The sequence below is a fragment of the Malaclemys terrapin genome, chromosome 18 (genome assembly GCF_027887155.1).
Source record: "Malaclemys terrapin pileata isolate rMalTer1 chromosome 18, rMalTer1.hap1, whole genome shotgun sequence".
NCBI classification, from domain to species: Eukaryota; Metazoa; Chordata; order Testudines; family Emydidae; genus Malaclemys; species Malaclemys terrapin.
In genome coordinates this window covers 1,989,839-2,006,548 of record NC_071522.1, presented here as the reverse complement: position 1 = coordinate 2,006,548, position 16,710 = coordinate 1,989,839, and the positions used below count along the sequence as shown (strand labels likewise).

The window sequence follows — 16,710 nt, the reverse complement described above, 5'->3', positions numbered from 1 at the left end:
CAGAGCTCACCTGAGTGTGGGGAGGATTGGCTGCTGCCAAGGGTCCCGTCCAGGACACCGCCCACCCCAGCTGGAGTTTCTGAATTTGCGGCACAATCACAGGAGAGAACTCCATTTCCTCACCCGTGCCGGGCAATCTGTCTGCATTTCCACGCTGCGTGGCTGAGTGGCAGCCGTGACCGCGCCCGCCGTGAGAATCCATAGCTGGCCTAAGTGAATGCGATGCAGCTTGACTGAGAGCGCTGGGCAGGGCCCGGTCTGTTCTGCCTGGGAGGGCAGCCGCGTTCTCACTCCAGGAGCCCCTTAGCCCTTGGAAGTGGGATGGGGAGGTGCACAGGGACTCGACGGGATTGCGCTGGCCCAGAGGAAGCTACGAAACCCGGGCTGCGGCTCTCTGTGCCCTGTGTGTGCCCTGCCCCCAAAGGTGAGCAGCCAGCTGTTACTCAATGAGGCAGCCGCTTGCGGGGAAGGCATCACATGCACTAACCCAGCGTGAGCTTGTGCCCTGGCCAGCACTCAGCTCCCATTGCGTAAACCAGCTTCCCGCTGCCTCTCATCCAGGCCACCTCTGCACCAAACGGTGCCCAGCGTGATCCAACCGGTGTGAAAACAGTTCAGTTAGAGCAGGGCATAGCCTGTTGTGGGACCCACCCCCGCTCCACACCCATGTGGGTGGGCTGCAGGCTCTAGCACGCTAGCAGCCCCTGGGGCCGGGGGCGAGCTGCTGCGCTTTGACTACCGTGCTGTGAGTCACGTGGCGCTTGCACGGCACCGCTGGGGCTGGCAGGCAAGAGCCCTGCAGCAACCTGCAGACACGCAGCCAAACTCAGCCTGGCCTGCGGCTGCAGCATCCTGCCACGGACCCCTCTGCTGCGTTCCTCTCATCACTGCTGCTGAGTGTGTGTGTGCACATGTGGAGGGGTGTGCGTGCGTGTGTGCACACGCATGGGAGAATGTGTATGCGTCTGCATGGGGGTTTATAGTGTGCGTGTGCCCATGCCGGGGGGGTGTCTGTGAGTGTGTGTGCATGTGCCCATGCTGGGGGGGGGGTGTCTCTGAGTGTGCACACAGGGGAGGGGTGTATGAGTGTGTGCGTGTGCCCGTACCGGGGGGGTGTATGAGTGTGTGCACGCGGGGGAGGGGTGTATGAGTGTGTGCATGTGCCCGTACCGGGGGAGTGTATGAGTGTGTGCACGCGGGGGAGGGGTGTATGAGTGTGTGCATGTGCCCGTGCCGGGGGAGTGTATGAGTGTGTGCACGCGGGGGAGGGGTGTATGAGTGTGTGCGTGTGCCCGTGCCGGGGGGAGTGTATGAGTGTGTGCACACGGGGGAGGGGTGTATGAGTGTGTGCACGCGGGGGAGGGGTGTATGAGTGTGTGCGTGTGCCCGTGCCGGGGGAGTGTATGAGTGTGTGCACACAGGGGAGGGGTGTATGAGTGTGTGCACGCGGGGGAGGGGGTGTGCACGCGGGGGAGGGGTGTATGAGTGTGTGCACGCGGGGGAGGGGGTGTGCACGCGGGGGAGGGGTGTATGAGTGTGTGCGTGTGCCCGTGCTGGGGGGAGTGTCTGTGTGCTGTGTGGATCCTGCTGGAGGCTCCCTGCTCTGCTAGCTCGGTGGCTGGGCCCCTCTCTCCAGCTGGCTGTGTCTCTTCGCCATCTGGAGCTCGTTGTGCTGGCGGTTCTCCATCTCCCGCTGGCCGGGATCCATCGCGCCGTGCCCAGAGCCTCGTCCCCGGTTCCCATTGGCTCTCGCCTGCCGGTTAAGGCCAAGGGAGCGAATGTGCGTGCCCCCCGTGAGCCATGTGCAGGCTGCCACGTGCCGTTCCCAGGGCTCCCTTCCTGCCTGGCGTCTGAGCTGCTGCCCGCAGAGCCCCCTGTACCTGGAGCCCCTGTGGGGGCTGCTCTGGCCTCTGCCAGCCTCCGTCCCTGCACGCTGGCTGTGAGCTCCCCGGTACTGCTGGCACGAGCAGCCATTGTCCCTGGCAGAGGGGGCTGCAGGCCTCCCTGGCATTCCAGTCTCTGGTGCTGCTGCCCCAGGCACCAGTGACAGAGATGTGGTTTGCACCCGTGCAGCTCTCCGTGATTTCATTGGACCCGTGCAAATGGTGTCTCCACTAGGGGTTTGCAGCAGGCAGGTACCATCTGTGACCCGTACCTGCCTTGCATGCTGGCAGCATTGCAGCCACCGTGACTGCCCTCTCCCAGTGCCAGGCCCAGCACAAGCCACGGTGTGATTTGTCTTCAGGTGCTGCATGCTGTGGCTGCGCCAGGTGCAGGACGTTTTGCGCCCTGGGGGATGGGCCACGTGGCCCCGGCAGCCTGCGGAAGGGACTGGCACCGCTGTGCCCCCTTCCAGGGGTGACCCGGAGTCTCCAGAGGGACAAGCCGCCCTCCTGTCCATCCAGCCCCACCCCTGGGCCTGGGGCACCCAGCAGTTACACTTGGGGCCTGTCCCTTCACCCCTCCGTGAGGCCAAGCTGCCTTCTGGCTCAGATCCCGGATCTGCCCCCAGCAGTCGCTAGACCCGGCGTTCCCAGGACAATGCCCAGGGCCAGTCCCCACAGGCTTCGGGGGGGGGCAGGTCATGGATGGGCCCATCGTGCTGCCCCCTCCCGTGGCAAGCAGAGGGAGCCCGTGGAGGCGCCTTGGCACCGTGCCCCGTGCGCTGGCAGTGATCACAGCTCCGAAGCTCGCGGCTGGGACAGCCACTAGTTACCATGGCAATGGAGCGAAGGCGTTATTGCCACTGAAAGGCTGCTTGGGGGAGCTGGCGCGGTGCCCCTGGGGGAGCTAATGGCAGCGTGGGCAGCACCAGCCAGGGGCTACTGCAGCGATAGGCCCATGACAGGGCTTAGCCAGGGCTGGGCCTGTGGGTTGGGAGAAACAGCCTGTGGGCAGCACAGCTCAGCGTGGAGCAGGATCCGGTGGGTTACAGCAGGGGGGACCAGAAGCCCGGACTCCTGGGTTCTGTCCCCAGCTCTGCTACTGAGCCCAGTGACGGGGCCAGGGCACAGCTGACAGCTCTCGTGTGGGCTCTCCCCTGTGCCCACGGGCCGGTTCCGGCCCGGGCGGGAGCAGCACTCCGAGCGCCGCCTGTCCAAGGCATCTCCCAGCACCAAGATTTACAGGGCTGCTAAGCATGTTTGAAAGCTGGTGCTGCCATTGGCCATGCGCAGACAGGCCTCACCGCTCGCTGACTGGCTGTGGGAAAAGGCACAGAGAGACGTGCCCGCCTGGCACTGGGGCTCTGGGGTGCGGCGGGGGGATGTGTCGGGGGAGGAGCTGGGCAGGGCAGGCACATCCCCTTCCAGAAGAGGAAACAGGCCCCATGGGGGTGAGCACCAGCCCCTCTTCGGGGCAGTCTGGGTGACTGCCTGCCCCCCAGGGAGCTGGCAGGCCTGGCGCAGGAGAGGGCTGTGGGCTGTCTCTGAAGCCCGGTAGGTGTGGGGCGGCTGGCCAGGTCACTCCCCCAGGCTCTCAGATTTAGCTGCAGGGGGGGGGCAAGGCAGTCTCCTGCTGTGCCAGTTGCCCAGACGGGACCGGGGGCAAGTGCCCGTGCTGGCAATAACCTGGTGCGCCACTGACAATGCCCCTTCCTCCCGCAGGTCCTGAACATCAGCCTGTTGGAAGGGGAGACGGTCGCCATGGAGACCTTCGGGGGCGCAGAGCCTGTCGTCCTGGCCAACGAAACCTTCCTCATGAGGGGCCAGGTGATCCGCAGCCCGACCAATCGGGTCAGCGTGCGGTTCCGGAGCCCCCAGCCCTCCAGCCCTGGCACCTTCCGCTTCCGCTTCCAAGGTACAGTCCCGGCCTGCTCTCCGCGGTGCCCTGCGGAGCCACGGTCCCTGTGCCATCCTACCCCCCCCCACACGCCAGCCAGACACGGTGCCCTCCTGCAGCCAGCGGGCCTCGTCCCTTGGTGGGGCGCAGCAGGGTCACACAGCTGCCCCCGCACTGGTGGGCAGAGCCCTGCGGGCCAAGAGCTCTGGTGTTGCAGCAGGGCTGGGTGGCGCGATGTGGTGCCCTGCGCCATAGACCCAGTGCCCCACGAGCCAGCCCCACCCCCGGGAGAGGAGTGCTGCCCCACAGCAGTGTGGGGCTGCTCCCAGGAGATGGTGGGCCAGGCAGCCTGGCAGGTTTGGGAAGGGGACTGGCAGCCAATGTCCGTTGGCTTCATCTCCAGGCCACGTGCTGGACCCAGAGGCCACCTGACTTAGCAATGGGGCCGGGCATGCCCCTGCCCCTAGGGAAGGGGGGCCTGGCAGCTGAGGCTGGGGAGGGGCCCTTTCCCCTCCCATGGAGCCAACCTAGAGTCCCTTTGTAATCTGGCTCATCAGCCCATGGGCGCACTGGGCATGTAACATGGCACCCCTGTGGGCGTGTGTCTGCCCAGAGCTCAGCCTGGCATTGCACCTGGGCCCTTGGCACTTCACCTTGGCTCTTGGCACTTCACCTTGGCTGGGAGCTGCCAGGCAAGCTCTGTCTGAGTGTGGGTCACATACACCCCCCCCCGTCCCTCCCAGAACCCCCCTCCGCCCCCCCAGCCTGGGACACCCAGCAGCATCTCCCTCCCATAGTTCGGGGAGTTAGGCCAACCCTGGGTCAGAGCTCAGCCATCTCGCCCCTGCGTCCAGTGCATGGCATGGCACCATCCTGCCAAGGGTCTGCGCCCAGGGCGGGCCCTGCCTGCTCCCCTGCAGGTGAACCTGCTTTCCTGGCACAGCTGCAGCCAGCCAGGGCCAATTAGCCTGTTTAAAGCTCTGGAATTGCCGGCGGAGTTAATCTGCGACATCGCCAGGTTAAACGGGCACCAACCAGAGAGACGCGCTAATGGAGAGATAATTGGTGTGAGCAATTACGGGCTCATTTAACATAATTACCGGCAAAGTTAGGCCCCTTGTCGCTGATAGCAGGGCGGAGCCGCTCCTCCCGCACGGCGCCATGTGCCACGGGGCCAGCCGAGGGACGTGCCTCCGGGGAGCCTCCTGTGGGCTCTGCAGAGGCGCTTGTTGGCGGGGGATCCAGCCACACACCTACGGGCCTGCCTGGAGCTCAGGGACTTTCTCCCCTGCCCCTCCCCTTGGGCCTGGAGCCCAGCAGAGCCTCGGGCAGGCCACTATCCTGCCCTGTGCGCCTATCTCCTCCCTCGCCCTGCCCCCTCTGCCCACATCAAGCCCCCAGAGTGAATCCCCTCACACACCATGTGCAGCCCCCTCGTCCCCAGGCTCAGCATCACTCCCTGCCCACCAGCTGCTCCGTGTCTCAGCCCAGGGGCTGCCAGGTTCGCCCCCACCTGGCTGATGGCAGAGCTGGGCTGTAGAGCCCGAGGGAGTCAGCGCCGAGCCAGCCGATGAGGTGGGAGACTCCAAGGAGCATGGGTTGAAGGTGGATGGGGTGCATGGTTCATCAGTGCAGATGCTGGGCAGCACGACAGGGGCATGGCCTGGCGGGGGGCAGGAGGGGCGCTGGAGTCCAGACCCCTGGGGTGTGGAGCTTGTTGGATCTGGGGGAAGCCCATGGCTGGGCTATCGGGGGGGGGTCGGGATTGAGGGGCACTGGCAGAGCTCGGTGGGTTTCGGGGATCGGGGGAGCCCATGGCTGGGCTATCGGGGGCTGCGGGTCGGGATTGAGGGGCACTGGCAGAGCTCGGTGGGTTTTGGGGATGGGGGGAGCCCATGGCTGGGCTATCGGGGGCTGTGGGTCGGGATTGAGGGGCACTGGCAGAGCTCGGTGGGTTTCGGGGATGGGGGGAGCCCATGGCTGGGCTATCGGGGGCTGTGGGTCGGGATTGAGGGGCACTGGCAGAGCTTGGTGGCTTTGGGGGGTCGGGGGAGCCCATGGCTGGGCTATCAAGGGCTGTGGGTCGGGATTGAGGGGCACTGGCAGAGCTCGGTGGGTTTCAGGGATGGGGGCACCTCCTTTCCCATTTCCCATGGTCCTTTGTCTCCTTAACCTGCCCAAGGTTCCTCAGCAAAGCAATACCCCCAGGGGCACTCGGCTGGGGGGGGTCTCTGTCTGCCCCAGAATCTCCTGTGAGGGGTGACCTGCCCCCCCGACCTGCCCTCACTCACCCACAGGCCTGGTGCCGCCCTGACGCTATTAATGGGGAAATAACGACAGATTGTGCCGAGCGCGTCCCTCAGCCTGGGTCGCCATGGCAACGTGAAGCAAATTAATGGGAAAAGCCGCACTTCACGCTCCTTTATTTTCATGTCTGATGGGCCCAGCCCCCGCCCCCCCTCGGATTCAGGGGGATTCTGGGTACAGGTGGGGGCTGGGCATGACTCAGTCACTCCCACCCGCCGGGTTGTGGTACCCCCCAGCCGGATGCCCGGGTACCCAGGGCCCCCCCCGCAGGTGCTTATGGCCGCGATGGGCCTGGGGCAGGGACTCTATGGACGGGGGGGCAGGTCACGGCTGCAGAGGGTCCCAGCACCCAATGGGGGGGGGGCAGGAGGAATTGCCTCTTGCTCAGGGGCAGCGTCCTGCTGGGATTTGGCCCTTCCGCCAGCGCACTGAGCGCCTGCTGCGCTCCCCAGCCTGAGGCCGAGGGGGGGCCAGGGCCAGGGTCTGAGCTGTAACCTGGGGTTGTACAGACAGGCCCAGCTCTGGTCTGCTGGGGACTGCTGAGCTGCTCCATGAGCTGAGAGTCACCCTCGATTCCCAGACAGCAGGGTCAGGCCCTTGGCTACTGAGAGCCCTGGGCTGGCTACCACTGGCCATCGCGCCCATCCCTGCTCCCCTCCCCTGCTGGTTCCCCCGTGGGGAGCTCCTAGGGCAGGCGCTGGACTGCTTGTGACCCCCCCCCCAATAGTGTGGTCTCACCCCCCATCACCCACAGACACTGCACAGTCGGCTGCAGCCCCTGAGTGCAGGAGTCTGGGCTCAGGCCTCACTACTGCCGGCTGCCAGGGTGTGCAAAGGGGCACAGGGCCCTGGTGGGGCATCACACTTGTGTGCAAAGGGTCCCTGGCAGGGCGTCACGCTCATGTGCAAAGGGGCCCTGGCGGGGCCTCATGCTCGAGTGCAAAGGGGCCCAGGGCCCTGCCCTTCCTCTGCACTAGAACTAGACTTTGCCCTGCATGGCGCTGGTGCTGGCTTGGTGCTCTGACTGCTGTGGGTGCTCTGACTGGAGTGCCCCTGGGATCCTTCCCTCTTCCAAATCCCTCCTCCACCCCAGCTGAGGTCAGGCGCGCCTCTTTGTGACATCACAGCTTGTTGCTGCGGAGATGGAGTGATGTCACAAGCAGAGGCTGTGAGCTCATTGGCAGTCAGTGTGTAGCCCTGAGTCGCGGAGGCTGGGAAGCAGCGACTGGCCGTAGCAGGAGAGTGCTTAGCAGTGTCCCCTCTGTTACACCGTGGCTGTGCCCGGGTGTGTGGGCAACGTGAGCCGGGTGCTAGAGGGGGAAGGGCGCTGCATCCCCAGCCACATTTGTGTCCCTCCCCCGGGCACCAGCATATTCCCTCTCTGTCAGCTGCCTTCCCACCCGGCTTGTGCAGCGCCCTTCGGCCAGAGTAGAGCTGCAAAGGTCCTGCCAGCCCTGCTCTGGCCCCAGCACCCCCGGCCTGCGCAGACCCAGCGTGACCTGGGCAGATTTCACCTGTGTCCTGCCCACGCCCTGCAGCGCCACCTGCCCCAGGGCGGCAGGGACTCTGGCATGCTAGCAGCCCATCGGCACTCAGTCCGGACCTGTGGCTCCCGGGGTTCCCAAGGCATCAGCAGGGGCAAAAGGCTCATCCCTGCAGGCTCCTGGCGGGGTGGGGAACGCCAGCTCCCCTGGCAGAGGGGCAGCGAGGAGGCTGGCCCCCCACCTGCAGCCTGGCAGAGCCGTGTCCCTGGGCAGGCAGCACCCTCGGGCGGGGCAGGGACTGGGGGCTGCACCCCTCTGGCCAGCTGCCTGGCCAGACAGAAGGATTTGCTGCCACCTGCTGTCTGGGATCAGGAACAACACCCTGTCCGACCCACCTGTAACTGCGCCCACTGGATGCGGCCCCCAGATGGGGCCGGCTGTTTCCAGAGGCTCTGGGTCTCCATGCAATGGGGGGAGAGGAGAGAAAACAGCTCAGCAGCTGGGACTTCCAGGGGAGAAAGCCTACCTCCTCCCACCCCAGTTCCTGCCCTGTGGCTCCGAGGGAAGGCGTGACACCCACACTGTGGGGCAGGATCCCGCTGATCCCCAGCCTGGCATAGGTGCAGGAACTAGAGATGTGGGGGTGCTGCAGCACCCCCAGGTTTTACGTGAGGCTCCACTTCTGGCCCCCCCACCTGGGGTCCTGGCTGCCAGCCCCACACCCAGGGGCTCCGCTCCTGGTCCTGCCCCCACCTGTGGCCCTGGCCTCGGCCCTCTTAGCCCTGCGGACACCAGGCACCCACCCCTCCAGGCATTGGGCACACAGCCCCACAGGCACCAGGCGCCCGCCCCTACAGTCCCCAGGCATGCCAAGCCAGGGAGCACAGCGCTCCCGCCATTCAGCCCGCCAGGCCCTGCCATTAAATGCCCCTCTCTCTCCCTTCCTCCCTCCCAGCCTATCTGCTGAGCTGCAGCTTCCCCTCCCGACCGGCCTACGGCGATGTCTCCGTCACCAGCCTGCACCCTGGGGGCAGCGCCCACTTCTACTGCGCCACGGGGTACCAGCTGCAGGGCCCGCCTGCGCTCACCTGCCTCAACGCCACCCGGCCCTTCTGGAGCAGCCGGGAGCCCGTCTGTGTGGGTGAGTGGGGGGCAGGGGCTGCACAGTGCGGCCGGATGCCCCCCTGGCCAGGCACGGGCCTCACCAGAGCAGGCCTCAGCTGCTCACAAGGGACGTGAGTTTGGCCTTCTCAGCCTGAGCCTGGCCCCAGACCGCCAGCTCCTGATTGGCTGCCTCCTCCTAAGAGAGGGTCCCACACCCCGGCACCTTCCCACCGGCTGTGGGGTGCCTCCTAAGCACTGGGCATATTCCAACCACTGCCCTGTAGCCGCAGCCCGGCTCCAGGCACTGCCCTCTGCCCACTGCTGCAAAGCCAGGCGGTATGTGGCCAAGGGCGCTCTGATGGGCCCCATCTCTGATGCCCCTGTCTGTGCAAGCAGCTGCCTGGCAGCCATCTCCCCAGTGCTCCTAACCCTCAGCTTCCCCTTGCAGCGGCCTGCGGGGGGGTGATCAGAAATGCCACCATCGGACGCATCATCTCGCCCGGTTTCCCAGGCAACTACAGCAACAACCTGACTTGCCACTGGCTGCTGGAGGCCCCAGAGGGCCAGCGCCTGCACCTGCACTTTGAGAAGGTCTCGCTGGCTGAGGATGATGACAGGTGCGGGGCAGGGAGTGGGGCCCATACGAGGGAAGGGTGCAGCCTCAGGGGAGCAGGATGGACATGTCTGTGAGGCCTGGGGGGCTAGAGCTCCCCTACCATTCTGTGTAGGACTTGCAACATGTGTTTGCAAATGGATGTTGACTCTGAAACCTACCGATGGCACATGCCAGAGCAGCTGTGCCATTGAGGCTGCCCTGCTCTCTGGTCAGGGCTCTAGCCAGCCCTGCTGGATAGTGACAGGTATTGGGGCTTCCGCCCCAACCAGGGGCTGCCCTTCGCGTCTCCATGCCTGGGCCTGTCTTCCCACTGAGCTCCTCTAGGAGAGGGGACAGAGGAGATACCCAGGGCACCACAGCTCCCCTGTGTGACGGGTTACCCACCCTCCAGGGTGCCACCTGATGTACTGGGGTACCACTGAAACCCACCTGTTCCACCAGCCTGGGCTCCCTTTACACTGTCTTGCTGAGCCAGGCCCTCAAGCCTCCTCCAGCACACACAGGTAGGGACTCGCCCAGGTGCAGAACGACACAGACCCTGAAATCAGCACAGCACTCAAGTGCACACTCCCTCTGGAGTGCAAACCCCAAATTATATCATCTTGCGCTGCACAGAGAACTGCACAGCATAAGCTCATGAAATTCGCCCCCTCCCTCAATGTGGAGGAAGATATTCACAGCTTTTCCCCACTCCCCAGTTATGAATTCCACAAACTGGTTTGAGAGAAAACAAAAACAAATGTATTAACTAGGGAAGATAGATTTGAAGTGATTATAAGGGATAGAAAACAGATCAAAGCAGATTATCCAGCAAATAAAACAAAAACGAAGATAGCTTAAGATAGAAAAGAAGCTGGTTACAAGTAGTAATTTCTCACCCTAAATGTTGGTTTAGGCAGGCTGCAGAGGTTCTGGAAGGCAAGCTGCTCTTGCTTGCAGCTTAAAACTCCAGGTGTCCCTTTCACAGGTAGACACCTTCCCAGCCTGGGCTCAGTCCTTCCCCCTCCCCCCACCCTTTGTCTTTGTTTCTTTGATGGTCACAGCAGTCATGCTGGGCAGGGAGTCAGTGAAGAATGACCACTGATTATCTCCCTCCCCTGCCTTAAATAGGTTTTACATGTGGCAGGAATCCTTTGTTTTCCAGTGTGGTTTCCCCCCTATTCCCCAGTAGAAAAATATTGTTATTCTATCATGGAGTCCAGTACCAGGGGACTTAATCACATGACCCTGCAGTGTCAAAGCAGCCAGAAGTCAGAGGTTGTTTGAGCATCCCAGGAAGGTGAGAGATTAGCATCTTCAAAGGCCTATTGTTCTCTCTAATAGTCCATTGACTTGTCCCCAGCTAGGCAGCCAGACTGATTGCATTCTGTCTGGGGGCGTTCCCTAGGTGCAAACGTATTTGTAGTACAGATGTATAGTCAATATTCCTAACTTTAGATACAAAAATGATCCATGCATACAAATAGGATAATCATACTCAGCAAAGCATAACTTCCAATGACACCTCGCATGCCTTCTCTTGCATCTTAGTGATGCTATAATCATATTCTAACAATATTTCTATGTAGCGTCACACCCTGCCCCTGTGGTTTTTGCCCTCCTGCCTCCAGGCATCAGCAGCTGCCCCTCGTCTCCCCCCATTCTCCCGATGCACACAGGCCTCCAGCAGGCCGAGCCACAGAGCCCTAGTACCCAGCGGCCAGGCCGCAGGGATCTGCCAAGACCTGTGCCCCCCTCCCCCCCCAGCTGGTACTGTGCCCATTGCTTGGCAGGCTCATCATCCGGAACGGGAAGGACATTGAGGCACCGCCGGTGTACGACTCGTACGAGGTGGAGTACCTGCCCATCGAGGGGCTGCTCAGCACTGCTCGCCACTTCTTCCTCGAGCTCACCACCGACAGCAGCGGCGCCTCCGCCGGCGTGGCGCTCCGCTACGAAGGTAAGGCCTGAGACCCCCGCAGGGCATGGAGAGACGCCTGGCCCGGGGAACGAGCCCTGTGATCCCAGCCCCCTTCGGGTGGCAGCATTAACCCCCTGCCCCTCTGCCCCCAGCCTTCGAGCAGGGGCACTGCTATGAGCCCTTCGTCAAGTACGGGAACTTCACCACCAGCGACGCCACCTATGCCGTGGGCACCAGCGTGGAGTTCAGCTGCGACCCCGGCTACACCCTGGAGCAGGGTTCCATCATCATTGAGTGCGTGGACCCCAGCGACCCCCAGTGGAACGAGACGGAGCCGGCGTGCCGAGGTCTGTCTGCTGAGGCCAAGCCAGGCGGCAGGGGAGGGGGCAGGCAGGGGCCTGGGGGACAGAGCAGGCAGGGCGCTGTTCCCCTGGGCTCCCAGGCCTGTGCCGGGAAGCCGGGGCCCAGGCCCTGCACTGAGCACCCCCTGTGCTGCGCGCTGAGACGGGAAGGGGGGCTGCTGTGAGGCCTCCCACCCGCGGCTCTGGGCTGTGGGGCCAGGAGCTCAGTGTCGTGTTCCCTGCAGCTGTGTGCAGCGGGGAGATCACAGACTCGGCGGGCGTGGTGCTGTCCCCCAACTGGCCGGAGGCCTATGGCAAGGGCCAGGACTGCATCTGGGGCCTGCACGTGGAGGAGGACAAGCGCATCATGCTGGACGTCCAAGTGTGAGTGAGCTGAGGCTGCCCAGGGCAGGTCCCCCAGGGAGGCGGAGGAGCAAGGGCCTGTGGGTTGCCCTGGGGCGGGGGGGTGGGGGCAGCCTGCCCTGGGTGCTGGCTAAGGCCGGCGATCTTTAGCTGCCCTGGGGATGGCTGGTAGAGCTGTGAGCCCTGTGGGTTGCCCCTTGTCCCTTGTGCAAGAGGCTAGTTCAGCTGCCTCCCCGTGGGTCTGTGGCTGCAAAGGGGCCAGGGCCGGGTTGGGCTCCCTTTGCCCCAGGATAGTCTTGGCTGAACCCCCCCCAAGTGAAGTCCACACCCACAGAGCCCCACTCATCCGAAGGGGAGAGTCCCCCCTAGGGCCAGGGCCAGCTAAGCCGGGCTCTACAGGTCCCCTTTGCAGGGCATCTGCCCCAGCCCCTCTCTCCCCGCAGGCTGCGCATCGGGAAGGGCGACGTCCTCACGTTCTACGATGGGGATGACCTGACGGCCCGGATCCTGGGCCAGTACACGGGCGCCCACCGCCGCTTCAAGCTCTACACGGCCATGGCCGACGTCACCATCCAGTTCCAGTCGGACCCCGGCGGCGCTGTCTTCGGCTACCAGCAGGGCTTCGTCATCCACTTCTTCGGTGAGGGGCCCCCACCAGCACTGGGGAGAGAACCCAGGAGTCCTGCCCCCCTGCTCTCGCCCCCAGACCTCCCACCCCCCACCAGCACTGGGGAGAGAACCCAGGAGTCCTGCCCTCCTGCTCTCGTCCCCAGACCTCCCACCCCCCACCAGCACTGGGGAGAGAACCCAGGAGTCCTGGCCCCTGCTCTAAATCCCTAGATGCCCCCACCCCTCAGAGCTGGGGATAGAACCCAGGAGTCCGGCCTGCAGCCGGCCTGTATGGCCAGGCCCCCGTGCTGGCAGCGGTCTCACTCGTCTCTCCCTGCAGAGGTTCCACGCAACGACACGTGCCCCGAGCTGCCCGAGATTCCCAACGGCTGGAAGACCACGTCCCACCCCGAGCTGATCCACGGCACCATGGTGAACTACCACTGCTACCCCGGCTTTGAGCTCGTGGGCACGGACCTGCTCATGTGCCACTGGGACCTGACCTGGAGTGGGGACCTGCCCACCTGTGAGAGAGGTGAGCGCAGGGCCCGGGCCATTGCTGGGGCAGGCTGCGCCACACACCCACACGCCCCAGAGACTGCCCCGGGGGTCCCCTCCCCGCCTGCCCTGCCCTGCCCTCTGGGCTGCCCCCCAGCGCCTACTGCCGCCAGGAGATGTGCCATTGGCCCACCTGTCAGACCCAGCCCAGAGACACAGGGCACAGACAGGGAGGGCTGGGCCGCGGCTCCAAGCCCCTTCCTCCCCCTGCCCGTGCTCCCACTGGCTATTGCAGCAGCGGACAATTGCCAGAGCAGAGAGGCAGCCATGCAAGGGGGGGTGGCATAGGAGCCAGGGAGGCCAGCTCTGCCAGGGTCCTGGCCCCTTTGCACCAGTGCCGGCTGGTTGGGCCCCCTGCCATCCAGGGGACAATCAGCTGGTCAGGCCTGGGCCTCCCTCCAGCACTGGCTGCTGCTGCTGGAGCATAGGTTGGGAGGGACCCTCCACAGTGCCTTGTCTCCCCCCTCAGCTCCAAACCGGGCTCCCAGCTGGGAGGGGAGGGTGGGGCTGCCCCCCAGGCGGCCACACTCAGCAGGGTGGGGCTGGGGTACAAGAGCCCCCCAGACCGGAACCCTGCCAGGACGCCAACAGTCGCCTCCCCCAAACTACCCTGCACCCCTTTGTGCCCAGGCTGCCTGGCTCAGGCCGGCTTTGCTGGGCCGAGAGCTCCCCCTGCTGGAGCTCTGTGCCCTCAATGCTGGCCCCAGAGGGCCTGACTCTCACCTGCCCACTGCAGCCCTGGGGCAGGGCTCCGGGCGCCCGGGGTCTGACTGCATCCCTCTCTGGGGTGCAGAGGGGCTGGAGGCCTCGCCCCGCAGGGCATGGATGGGGGTGCTGGGAAGAGACTGTAGGCGTTTGTGGTCCCCTGTGCTTCGACCACTAGCCACGCTGCCTGCCACGGCGTGGCTCTGCAGGCTGCGGGGGCTGCAGCCTCCCCCTTGCCCCCGAGCAGGGGCAGTAACCGGCTCTGGGCTGCAGCCCCCCCTCCCCAGCAGCTTCGCTTCCCCTCCCCCCACACCCTGCAGCGCTAAGGGCCACTGCCCCACTTGGCTCCAGCCCTCCCAAGGCCCTGAGCCGTGCGGGGAGGCGTCTCCCCCTTGCCCCTCAGCTTGGTGTGAGTCTCGCCTCCCTCCCCTGCACAGTGACCGCCTGCAAGGACCCCGGGGACGTGAACCACAGCCGCAGGATCATCTCCAGCTCCAAGTTCCCCGTGGGCTCCACCGTGCAGTTCGTCTGCGACAAGGGCTACGTCCTGACGGGGGGCGGCCTGCTGACCTGCCGGGACCGCCAGGCCGGGGGCCCCAAGTGGAGCGACCGCCTCCCCAAGTGCACCCGTGAGTCCGAGCTCTGCCAGTTGCTTGCGTGGGGTCCTGCTCCAGCTGTCTGGCTGGGGACCTCCCCCCAAAACTGGTCACGGGGCACCTGGCTGCTTGTCTCCAGGGTCGGGGAGAGCCCTGGCCCTACAGCCTGTGCTGGCACCCTGAAGCTTGGGATGCTCGGGAGGGGGGTGTTGCCGGTGGCATCGTGCTGGGCAAGGCATCCCATTGGGTTGTCTCCCAGGGCCTGGGCAGCAGCCTGGCAAGAAGCTGCCCGCCTCGCAGCCCCAGCAAGAGTCCCCCAGCAGTTGGGCCAGGGCTGAGCCCCGTGTGGGAGGCTCCCCACGGCCCCCAAAGGAAGCTCCGGCCCCACCCCATGGCTGAGCTGCAGGCGTGCGTCTCACCCCAGCTCTGTTCCACGTTTGCAGCGGAAGTATATGAGCCTTGCCACAACCCGGGCGCCCCAGAGCACGGCGTCCAGACCCCGGAGAAGAGGCTGTACCAGGCGGGGGCCACCCTGCGCTTCTCATGTGCCACGGGCTACGTGCTGCAGGGGGAGGGGAGCCTCCGCTGTGTGCCCGGCCACCCCTCGCAGTGGAACAGCTCTCCCCCCATCTGCAAGGCCGGTGAGTCTGCCCGGGGACCGGTGAGCAGTGTGTGTGGGCCAGCTAGTCCCCGAGCCCCCAGGGTCTCAGCTTCCCTGCAGAACTGCCCTCTCCGTCAGGGACTGCCTTGTGGTCACTGCGCCCTGGGCACGCCAGCTCCTCCCCCGCCCCTTCCACGACCGAATGGTGAGTGTGCAAGGGACACACGCACCCTCCACCGTGGCGCCCCGGCCACTGTCAGCGCTAGCTTCTCCCTGGCATTGCAAAGCCAACTGTCCCTTCTCTAGCCTGACTAACGCTGCCGCCCCACGGCGCAGGGAGCATGTGCCCATGTCAGTCCCAGGGCAGGGGGGCCACGCTGGGCCAAGCCACTAGCGAAGCACCGGCCACAGGCTCACACTTAATAACCACAGCAGCCCTGCCCCCCTCGCTCTGCCCAGCTGCTGCCCCCCGTTCCTGCCTTTCATTCATCCCTCTCTTCTTCCAGTTGCTTACGATGAATTTTACAGCAACCGCAACCTGGACGGTAAGAACCCGGCAGCGGTCTCACTCGGCTCTCCCTGCAGGCTCTCCACAGGCTGCTGTGCGGGAGGGTCCCTCTAGGGCAGATGTGGGGCAGGGGCCTTGAGGGGGGTGGCCTGGGAGCCACTGGGGCTGGGAGCGGGTGGGGAGAGCAGATGACACTGAATATCAGGAGAGGTGGAGATGCAGAAACGCAGGGAGTGGTGGTGCTGGGGGCAGAGGGCAGGTGGGCTGGCCTCACTGCTGGGGCCTGCAGGTGCAGCTCTGCCCACAGGGACGGCTCACCCGGCAGGGGCCGGCCAGGGAGACTCAGCAAAGGAGGGATCAAAGAAAGAGTTCAGGTGCAGGTACAGGTGAGAGTGGTGCTGGTGGGGGTGCAGGAGGGGGTGCCGGTGGGAGGGGGTGCCGGTGGGGGTAAGGGTGGGGGTGCAGGTTGGGGTGTGGATGGGAGGGGGTGCCCATGGGGGTGCAGGTGGGAGTGCCAGTGGGAGTGGGTGCCCGTGGGGGTGTGGGTGGGATGCGGGTAGGGGTGCGGGTGGGAGTGGGTGCCCGTGGGGGTGTCCATGGGGGTGTGGTGGGAGTGGGTGCCCATGGGGGTACGGGTGGGATGCGGGTGCCCGTGGGAATGCAGGTGGGAGTGGGTGCCCCTGGGGGTGCAGGTGGGAGTGGGTGCCTGTGGGGGTGTCCATGGGGGTGTGGGTGGGAGTGGGTGCCCCTGGGGGTGGGCTATCTGGGGATGTGGGCTGGGCTGAGCAGCGAGCGCAGAGCCAGGATGCGGGCGGCCAGCAGGAGGCGCCGTTTCCCATGTGAGCGGGGAGGAGGCACAGCAGGCTGGGTCCCATGTCCATGCAGGGCACCTGTCACTGAAGTGCCTGGGGGGGGAGAGGGGTGGAACCCCAATGCCCTGAGAAGGGGGGGCAGGATCCCCCCTCCCCTCATCCCCACCGAGCTACCCAAAGAGTCTGGTAAATTCTCTTCTTCCCCTGCCCGCTGCCCCGGTCTCTGTACCCCTCCCCCCCCCTTTCCCTGTCTCTCCCGCAGTCGCAAAGGTCTCGCCCTCGGGGAACCCGCAGGAGGGCCCCAACATTGCCATCGCCATCTTCCTGCCAGTGCTGGTCGTAGCGCTGCTCATTGGAGGCATTTACCTCTACTTCTCCAAGTGAGTGCCACGGGGAGGGAGGGGGGAGTCTGCCTCCTGCCAGCCC

General features: G+C 65.1%; 1 protein-coding gene across 2 annotated transcripts in view; it reads left to right on the top strand.

Moving 5' to 3' along the window:
* The window catches only part of SEZ6 (seizure related 6 homolog), a 60,324-nt gene that overhangs the window by 37,905 nt on the left and 5,709 nt on the right, over positions 1-16,710 (top strand). For both annotated transcript variants that reach the window (XM_054008566.1, XM_054008565.1), the window contains exons 4-15: positions 3,606-3,798; positions 8,527-8,712; positions 9,124-9,292; positions 11,064-11,230; positions 11,344-11,538; positions 11,778-11,916; positions 12,339-12,535; positions 12,845-13,039; positions 14,205-14,396; positions 14,807-15,004; positions 15,471-15,509; positions 16,547-16,664. In XM_054008566.1, coding sequence (XP_053864541.1) covers positions 3,606-3,798; positions 8,527-8,712; positions 9,124-9,292; positions 11,064-11,230; positions 11,344-11,538; positions 11,778-11,916; positions 12,339-12,535; positions 12,845-13,039; positions 14,205-14,396; positions 14,807-15,004; positions 15,471-15,509; positions 16,547-16,664 — 1,988 coding nt within the window. The remainder of the gene's footprint in view (positions 1-3,605; positions 3,799-8,526; positions 8,713-9,123; positions 9,293-11,063; positions 11,231-11,343; positions 11,539-11,777; positions 11,917-12,338; positions 12,536-12,844; positions 13,040-14,204; positions 14,397-14,806; positions 15,005-15,470; positions 15,510-16,546; positions 16,665-16,710) is intronic.